General features: G+C 38.2%; 1 protein-coding gene across 2 annotated transcripts in view; it reads right to left on the bottom strand.

Moving 5' to 3' along the window:
• Positions 1-2,766: 2,766 nt before the first annotated feature.
• PRKDC (protein kinase, DNA-activated, catalytic subunit) overlaps positions 2,767-9,855 on the bottom strand; it is a 229,719-nt gene continuing 222,630 nt past the window's right edge. For both annotated transcript variants that reach the window (XM_019661296.1, XM_019661297.1), the window contains exons 80-86: positions 9,664-9,756; positions 7,431-7,520; positions 6,256-6,327; positions 5,980-6,181; positions 5,198-5,386; positions 4,435-4,574; positions 2,767-3,393 (exon numbers count right to left, since the gene is read on the bottom strand). In XM_019661296.1, the coding sequence (XP_019516841.1) occupies positions 3,189-3,393; positions 4,435-4,574; positions 5,198-5,386; positions 5,980-6,181; positions 6,256-6,327; positions 7,431-7,520; positions 9,664-9,756 (991 nt within the window). In that variant the 3' untranslated portion in view covers positions 2,767-3,188. The remainder of the gene's footprint in view (positions 3,394-4,434; positions 4,575-5,197; positions 5,387-5,979; positions 6,182-6,255; positions 6,328-7,430; positions 7,521-9,663; positions 9,757-9,855) is intronic.

Raw genomic sequence — 9,855 nt, 5'->3', positions numbered from 1 at the left:
AAGAAGTATAAAATACTTAGGAATAAATTTAACCAAAGAAGTAAAAGACCTGTACTCTGAAAACAATAAGACACTGAAGAAAGAAATAAAAGAAGGTACAAACAAATGGAAAAACATTCCATGCTCATGGATAGGAAGAATTAATATCATTAAAATGTCCATATTGCCTAAAGCAATATATAGATTCAATGCAATTCCTATCAAACTACCTAGGGCATTTTTCTCAGAAATAGAAAATATAATCCAAAAATTTATATGGAACCAAAAGAGACCACGAATAGCCACGGCAATCTTGAGAAATAAGAACAAAGTCAGGGGGATCACACTTCCAGACATTAGAATGTACTACAAGGCCACAGTAACCAAAACAATATGGTATTGGCATAAAAATAGGCATATAGATCAATGGAACAGAATAGAGAGCCCAGAAGTAAATCCAGGAATATATGTGCAGTTAGTCTATGACAAGGGAAGCAAGAAGTTACACTGGGGTAAGGATAGCTTATTTTAATAAATGGTGCTGGGAAAATTGGACTGACACATGCAAAAAAATGAAACTGGACCACCTCCTTACACCACTTACAAGAATAAACTCAAAAATGGATTAAAGACTTAAATATAAGACCTGAGACCATAAAACTCCTAGAAGAAAATATAGGGTCTATATTTTCAGACATTACCCTGAGCAATATTTTTACTGATACATCCCCGCGGGCTAGGGAAGTAAAAGAAAACATGAACATATGGGACTACATCAAACTTAGAAGTTTTTTCACAACAAAAGTTACCATCAATAAAACAAAAAGAAAGCCTACTGAATGGGAGAAGATATTTGTCAATGATATATCTGATAAGGGGTTAATATCCAAAATATATAAAATGCTCATGCAACTCAACACCAAAAAAACAAACAACCCAATTAAAAAATGGGCAGAGGATTTGAAGAGACATTTCTCCAAAGAGGACATACAGATGGCCAACAGGCATATGAAAAAATGTTCAGCCTCACTTAGCATTAGGGAAATACAAATAAAAACCACAATGAGATACCACCTCACACTGGTCAGAATGGCTATCATCAATAAATCAACAAACAACAAATGCTGGCGAGGCTGTGGTGAAAAGGGAACCCTGGTGCACTGCTGGTGGGAGTGCAGACTGGTGCAGCCATTATGGAATCAGTATGGAGGCACCTCAAAAATCTGGAAATGCAACTACCTTATGACCCAGCAATCCCACTCTTAGGTATTTATCCAAAAAATCCCAAGACATTAATCTGAAAAAATATATGTACTCCTATGTTCATTGCGGCGTTATTCACAATAGCTAAGACTTGGAAACAACCAAAATGCCCATCGGTAGATGACTGGATTAAGAAACTTTGGTACATTTACACAATGGAGTATTACTCAACTATAAAGAAGAACGAAATAGTACCATTTGCAACAATATGGATGGAACTAGAGAACATTATGCTAAGTGAAATAAGTCAGTCAGAGAAAGACAAATATCATATGATCTCACTTATATGTGGATTCTAAGGAACTGAATGGATGGTTGAAGTGGATGGAGATAGTCTCAGAGACACAGAGGAAGAACCAAGGGTTGTTAGTTGGGAGGGGTGGGGATGAAGGAGAAGGGGAAGGGATGAGACAATACAAATTGGTAATTACAATATGGCCCCAGGGATAGAAAAAGACAGTCTGAGGAATATAATCAATAATGTTGTAAATATTTCTTAGGGGGCCAGATGGACTCATGTCCTGTTGGGGAGACCACTTCATAGTCGGTGTAGAGGCCTGACCAGTGCACTGTATTTCTGAAGCTGATGTTGAATAATATTGTATGTTAACTATAATGATATATACATATAGGCACGGGACATGGAGTAGAGAGTGGGAATGGAGTCAATGGAATTGTGATAAGCATGATATCGGGGGTGGGAGGGCAGTATATGGGGGAGGGGGGTTATTTTGTGAGGGTGAAAAGGATAACTATTGCATTGTTCTGTACACCTGAAACTAACAATAAAAAAATTAAAAAAAAAAAATTTAGGAAAAAAAGTAAAAAAAAAAAAAGAAAAACAGAGACAAAATATGTCATGACTTTTCCGACAACCCAATATCTTCCTGTTGTGGATTAGAGTGGCAAAAGTGAGTGCTAAAACCAAGGTTTTTCTTTAAAGATTTTATTTGGAAGTGGGGAAGGGGAACAGCCAAGCTGTTCTCCTTCAGTCTTAGTTGTGGAGGGTGCAGCTAGCTCGGCTCCCAAGTCCAGTTACCATCCGGCCGCCCGACGGCAGCTCGCAGCCACTGAGCTAAAGGTGTTATGTTTAATCTTACTTGCAGGTGAGCGTAGTCCACCATCCCATGCGGGAGTTGAACTGGCAACCTTGTTAGGAGCACGTGCTCATCAGCTGAGCCATCCTGCCACCTGTTGGCAGCTCAGCGGCAGCTCAGCTTGGACGCAGCTCACTGGCCCATGTGGGAATTGAACCGGCAACGCTGTTTCTCAGAGCCTGCGCTCTTAACCAACTAAGCCACTCGGCCAGCCCAAGACCAAGTTTTTTTTAATCTCTCCTAAATACTTTCTCTTCTAGAGAACAGTTCTACTATAAAATGTCAATACTAGATGAGAATAAAATGAAAGAAAAAAACCTACAAAAATATCCTAAAATATCAAATGCAATCATTTCTAAATATAATAAGCCATAATCATAGTTTTATCTGTTATTATTCTTTTACTGCTAATATAATGTAACCACCTATCAGTTATGCTATTGGCTTTATTCTCACGAAGTCTTAGTGATGAAGTCTTCTGGGTGTTATTTCCAATGTGCAATGATTACCAATGAAAACACTGATTGGAATGTTCACATTTATAACATTTATTAAGATAGCTGGTTTATCTAAGTCATAATATTTATAATATGCTAAAATATTTATACTGTATGAGCATGGATATATATTTTTCTATTACAATTCTATTATAAGCCTAACCTAATCTTTGATTATAACTTATTCATTCATACCAATATTCACTTATTCATCATGATCTTGATTAAACTTCTGCTAGAGGACTGTGTCACTAAATAGACTTCCCTTTAGTGCTTCTGGAAAATCAGCTCATTGAAAATTTAGAAGATTCTTTAAACACTTTATGTTTTTATCTGTTGACTTCCACAGATCTCACATCCAGGGCTCCCATCCTTCCCAAGTCCTGCCAAGGATGTTAGGGTCTGTTGCCTGGTCAATCAAGCACTTCACTTGAGCCTCTTCTGAAAGTCCACTCTCTGGTACTTGGGCACGAATGTTGTGATCTTTGTTTCCTCGTGCTACAGCCATATAATCTTGAAAGGCAAGTACCTTCTCATGGCCCAGAAGTAACTCATCACTGGAAAAAAATATTAAGAACAAAAACACAAACCATGCATTATTTTTCCTTTGTTGCCTGCATTCCTGGCTATCAAACATTCCCTCTCATCATTTATAAAATATTTTCTGCTACTCATAAACTTGAAGTCAAGAGATTCTATTTATGGAAAAAGAAAACTTGAATAATGCTGCTATTAATGTTTGTCTACATGTTTTTGTGCAGATGTTTTCATTTCTCTTGGATGTATACCAAGGAGGCCAACTGCTGGGTCAAATGGTAATTCTATGTTTAACTTTTTGAGGAACTGCCACTGTTTTTCATAACAGCAGAACCATTTTACATTCCTACCAGCAACATATAAGGGCTCAAATTGCTCCACATCCTCACCAACACTTGCTATATTCTAATTTTTCTGTTTTTTAAAGATTTTATTGGGGAATTGGGAGGGGAACAGACAAGTTGCTGTCCTTTTGTTCTTTAGTCTAGTTGTGGAGGACGTCGCTTCACTGGCTTACATTGGTATTGTGATCACTGCGCTCTTCCCGGCTGAGACAGTCGGTTGCCAGGCATTGGACGACCGCTCACGTTGGCTCACGGCAGCTCTCGCCAGCTGCTGGCCACCAGCCACTCACGGTAGCTCAAGGCAGCCCACTGCAGCAGAGGCTGCAGCCTACTCTGCTGCTGGCCATTCACAGCAGCCCAACTCCAGGTCGAGCGGTTGTTCACACTCACAGCTGTAGAGGGCGCAGCGTCACTGGCCCATGTGGGAACCGGACCTGCGGCCCTGCTGCTCAGAGCTCGCACTCCCAAGCCACCTCTTAACCAACTGAGTCACTTGGCCAAGCCCTCTTATTTTTTATTAGTGGGTGTGAAGTGGTACCTCATTTGCATTTCTCTGATAGACTAATGATGTTAAGCACTCATTTGTAAAATGAGAATAGTTTTAACATCATAGGCTAAATGTAAAGTTCTCAGCACTTTATACAGCATTTAGTAATTCTTCAGTAAATGGTAACATCTAGCGTTTTGTTTGTTTTTTTCCACAAATAATAATCTTACCAAGTAACAGCTGCTGGATTGGCACCTGCTAACTTTCTCTTAGCATAATGTATTTTCTGCCGGGGATACCAATTTTTTTCGGTTACATTTATTTCTTGAATCCATGATCCCCCCTTTTTCAGCATTTTCTGTTCAAAATTCTAAAGGAAAAGAGCATGATTGTTTCTGCTTACTATAACAGTATATATGATCACATTCAAACACATTAAACAAATAATAATCTTAAAATAAACAACTATCTCTATAACTGGGGAGAGCGCAATACCTTTTAATACAAATTCTAGCGGTAATACACATAACAGTGACAATGATCTTGAGGGATTGCAGTTAGGCTTAAAGCATTACTCCCTATGTAAAAGATGCCATTGCTAGGCTTCATTCTTTTGGGCTGTATTATGAAAAAACCCATGAGATTTAAGAAAGCACTGTCTTTATGATCAAGGAAGATCTCACGCAGAACAGATTTTAAAATAAAAGTTGTCTCCACAAGAAATTGAACCCACCATCACCAAGGGGTCCATATTTACTCTCCTAGTTAGAATTAGAAACACATTCAATTGAAATAACAGTTTTTCCAAATAAAAGTATGTTTCTTATCTGGTTGTTAGGCCAAATGACCCCAAATGTTAATTTCGAGAAATGCTGTAAAAAAAACAATGTAAATATTTTAGTGTAAACAATCTGATGCATTTCCATCACAAAAAAGTACATGCCAGATTAATTACTGGTAAATTGTAATAAAAGTGCATATAAACAACCATACTTTCCAGTCGAAGGAAGGTTCCTTTACAAATACGTCCATGGTGGTAGTAAGCAGGTCAGGGTGTGAGCGGAAGGCTCTCAGTGCATGCACCATGATACTGTACATAACACCTGTTTCTTTCATTGGTAACATCAGATTGATAAATTGGCGAGTTAGACGAAAAGGCATCAACTCAGGAACTGGTAGAAACTAAACAGGAAAAAATTCATGCAAGAAATAGAACATATGAACTAGAAATCTCAAAGTAACAGGCACAAACAAAACATCCTCCCATAGCTATTATTCACATTTAGTGAGAATATGAACTCCTCTTTTCTTGAAATCAGCTATACAGAAATGGATTTACTGTGTGCAAGAGTAATCACACAATCATCCTTACAATGCAAAAACCTATGTGCATAAGACCACACAGCCTCCAGAGATTTAGAAGTGCAATTTAAAACACTCAGAGTTTAATGTCAGAGAAAACATTTGTATTATATCTTGTACAAGACATTTTGATTATGGGGTTTCATAAAAACTTCCATATAGTTCTCCTTATAGGAACACATTTTATTCTTAGCTTTGATTAAATAACTTATCATACCTTCCATAACCTGACTGAAAAAATGAAGTTGAAGTTGAGAATATTCCTTTCTGCAAGAATGTCAAATTTAATGACGACAAAACTGACCTAACTGATGTGTCATTTCTTCTTTAAAACTATCCATTTCTAGAGGGTGTTACAAAGTCCTATGACAATTCTAAACTAGCCAAGAACAAGGAGACCAAGGAGAGCATACCTGCGTAGCTGATCCAAACGCATGTCCAAAGTCAATTCCGATCATTCCGCCTGTCTTCATGTTTATCATGAAATTGTTCAGATGTCTGTCTCCGATACCCAGAATCCAGTGGCTAATGCACATCAGTGCATGAGAGCTAGCAAAGTGGGAGCGGAGTGCTAGAAAGGCCTCAGGTCCCATGCTCATCTTCAGAAAGGCCCGCCTGGAGAGGGAGACACAAACTCTGTGGTCTCTGCTATGATACCAGCTGGCTGATAAAGTCAGAAGTATACTTACTTTAAGAGACCAGGTGGCACTTTACTTTCTCTTTTTCTGAAAGATGTGACTGTTTCAGTACGACTAGCTCCCCTATGATTTAATTACAGGAAACATCTGATTAGAACAAACTTCTCATGACTGGAAATTTAAAATTCTTTGTTTACACTGAAGCTCAAATAACAAATAACTAGATTTTGATGATCTCTATGAGGTGAAACTTTCTAAAAAACAAAAGTATATATGGGGCTGGCTGAGTGGCTCAGTTGGTTAAGAGTTAGCTTAAGAGCGCGAGCTCTGAGCAACAGGTTAGATTCCCACATGGGCCAGTGACGCTGCGCCCGAGCTGAGCTGCCAATAGGTGGCAGGATGGCTCGGCTGGTGACAGCATGTGCTCCTAACAACAAGACTGCCTGTTTGAAGGTTAGCTACACCCCGCAACTAAGACTGAACTCTGCACCTGAAGCTGAGCTGCCGCCTGGATGACTCAGTGGATAGAGTGTGCGCTCTTTTTTTTTTAAAGATTTTATTGGGGAATTGGGGTAGGGGAATAGAGAAGTTGCTGTCCTTTTGTTCTTCAGCCTAGTTATGGAGGATGCTGCTTCACTGGCCCATGTCGGTATTATCATTGTGTTCTTCCAGGTTGAAGCAGTCACTTGCCGGCCATTGGACAGCCGCTCACTGCGGCTAACAAAAGCTCATGCCCGCTACCGGCCAGCCCCACTGTACCCTATGCTGTTGCTGGCGACTCACGGCAGCCCAGCTCCAGGTCAAGCTGTTGTTCACCATCTTAGCTGTAGAGGGCGCAGTATCACTGGCCCTCATGTGGGATCTGAACCAGGGCCCTGAAGCTCAGAGCTGGCATCCCAAGCCAACTCCTAACCAATGCTAGAGTGCGTGCTCTTAACAACAAGGCTGCCGCATTCGATTCCCGCATGGGATGGTGGCTATGCCCACTCGCAACTAAGACTGTAACACAGTATCTTGAGCTTAGAGGCCACAGGCTGCCAATGGGCAGCCAGATGGCGACTGGCGCCCTCCACAACTAAGACTGAAGAACAACAACTTGGCTGGTCTCCTTCCCCAACATTGTTCCCCTCCCCCCAATTAAAAAAAAAAAGATTAAAAAATAGTATATATGCAACTTTGAGAAGCATGAACTAATCAGTAAAAAGGAAAAATCAAAACAAACTTACTTATACATTAGCATGTAAGCACCAACATCATATTTTCCAGACATCTTTGTCAGCCAGTCTCTATATTCAAATAGTGGTGCTTTGAGATTACTAACCAATAGGAAAAAGAGAATAAGCATTAGGAAGATATTTAGCATGATGATTTCAGAAGCAAAGACCACCAAGAAAAAGAGTGAAGAGGCAGGGAAAAATATATATGACTTTTAATTGTATTTAGTATTAATGCTGAACTCATGTTACTCTGGATTTAGAATATCAATATATCATTATTCATTCTTAATTACTAGTAAAGAAACCAAAGCTTTTTCCTATGTAAAAATCCAGGCACAAAACAATCAGATACAATCATTTTCCCACTTTATACAGACAGGAACAAGATGACCTGAACGTAAGTGTTTTTGACCTAGGCACATGGTTCTAAAAATCTGATCCTAGAAAAGAACCATAACAGTATGACAATACTACATGCAACTTCTTTCAAGTAGGCAAGAAATGTTAAGCCATATTACCATTACAAACAAAAAGACCACAAATTATGTAAGACAGATTAAGTCTGATTTGTCATTATTTAAACATTGCCATACTCTTTTTCACCATTTCCAGTATGCAGACACATACAAAATCTATATTAAGAACAATAAATTATTTTCTTAGATGACAAAGGATTTAAATTGAATTTAAAAAGCTGTTTTCAATAATGCTTCATAGGCAAAAGGCAGTAACTGGGCAGTTAGAAACAATGTGATATTTGTATATTTAGCCATTTTTGGGTTTGTGTAAAAAGCTTTAACAAATTTTCTTAAAAAAAAATCTGAAGATACAACAATTTCACAATATATTACTTGGTAGTTCAATCACTTAAGGTGTATCTTTCCTGAGGTGCTACTAAGTTAATTTCATAAGCAGGCCACTCCACTTTCACCTAAATACTCTACTTTCAACTGGGATGAAAATCTTTGGTTTGGAGAACTGCAACATGTAAATTAAGAAAAAAATAGCAATGTTTTTTAGTAATGGAGGCTAGAAGTGCTTTGTTTTAAAAAGGTAGTGGGGAAGTAATTTATGTAATTCTGTATTTGAAAAACACTTTAAAACTCTATTGATACTTATGTTTATGTTATGCATTTTACAAAACTATCCCGTGTTACAAATAGAGGCATGAGAACAGGGGAAAGGCAAGTCACTTGTCCAAGATTCCCCTTGTGAGTTAGGACCGCTGTGAGTGAGCACTGGACCAAGCTCTGGACTTTCGGACTCCAGGAAGTGCAGTTCATCAGTTTCCCTGTCTTCCAGAGAAGGCAGAAACAATTCTAGGCAAAGGACTCAAATGACTGGAATAAAAAATTGGTCAACATTTCCCTATTGAGCAACTATTATCCACAAATAAGAGTTTGGAAAGAATATGATTAACTTTACAGAAATAATTCCTGACTGATACTGTGTAAATACTTTCAGGAACGAAGGAGTACAATGAAGAGAAATAGGCCTTAAAGCTATTTGTTACTATTTCCCCTTTCTTTATTCTACAGCTTGTCATCAAAACTTGTCAACGCCTCCTTCAAAATGCCTTTCAATCTTGTACTCACTTTTCTTTACAGAAACAAAAAACCAAAAATATTCTGATTAAAATATACATGTTCATTGTAGAAAAGTTTGAAAATATAAAAGGATAAAAAAAATAAAAAGCACCTATATTGTGACCTAAAATTAATCACTAATAATCCTAGTTACCAGTTAGACCCTGGGTTACTTAAGATGAGCTATTTAACCTCTCTGGGCCTCAGCGTCCTCATCTGTACAGAGGTGATAATAATGCTCACCTTGTAGATTGTTGCAGAGAAATAAATGACTTCATACATATTAAGAACTGAGACTAGTGTCTGGCACACAGAAAACATTTAATGAAATGTTAGCTGTTAATCTTATTTACTCGTATTTGTTTTATTTCCTCCAAGGTTTTTTTGTCAAAGTTAATACTTTTTAAAAAATTGTAGTAAAACATACGCAACTACTGTTTAGAACCGTCTATTCCATTTAGTTTATTCACCTAGCCAAAGGCAGATTAAAGACTAGGCCAGGATTTAATAGGGGCCCTAAGAGGTCATCGGAAACACGAGGTGGAGGAAATTGAATTTGCAACAACTCTCCTCAGAAAATGTTAAGTCTGCGTAGCAGCAGGCTGGCTGGGCTGGGCTTGGGCAGAGCTAGAGAAAATATTTAGACTCCACGTTACCTTGTATAAGCTGCTTTCTCCTCTTGTGACATGTTACTCAAAAGGAGTTCCTTTAAGGTAAGAGTATTTTCAATCCATTCAATTAATCCTAATCTGAAAAGGAGAATAAAAGGTTTATGAATACAAACCTAAACTGCTTTAAGATGAAAACCATAAGTTTAGAAGTGATTATTAGTTCTGTTTAGTTTCTGT

Source organism: Hipposideros armiger, unplaced genomic scaffold (genome assembly GCF_001890085.2).
Source record: "Hipposideros armiger isolate ML-2016 unplaced genomic scaffold, ASM189008v1 scaffold_343, whole genome shotgun sequence".
Classification (NCBI taxonomy): Eukaryota; Metazoa; Chordata; class Mammalia; order Chiroptera; family Hipposideridae; genus Hipposideros; species Hipposideros armiger.
The sequence above is the reverse complement of the archived record's forward strand: the minus strand, read 5'-3'. Positions and strand labels throughout refer to the sequence as shown.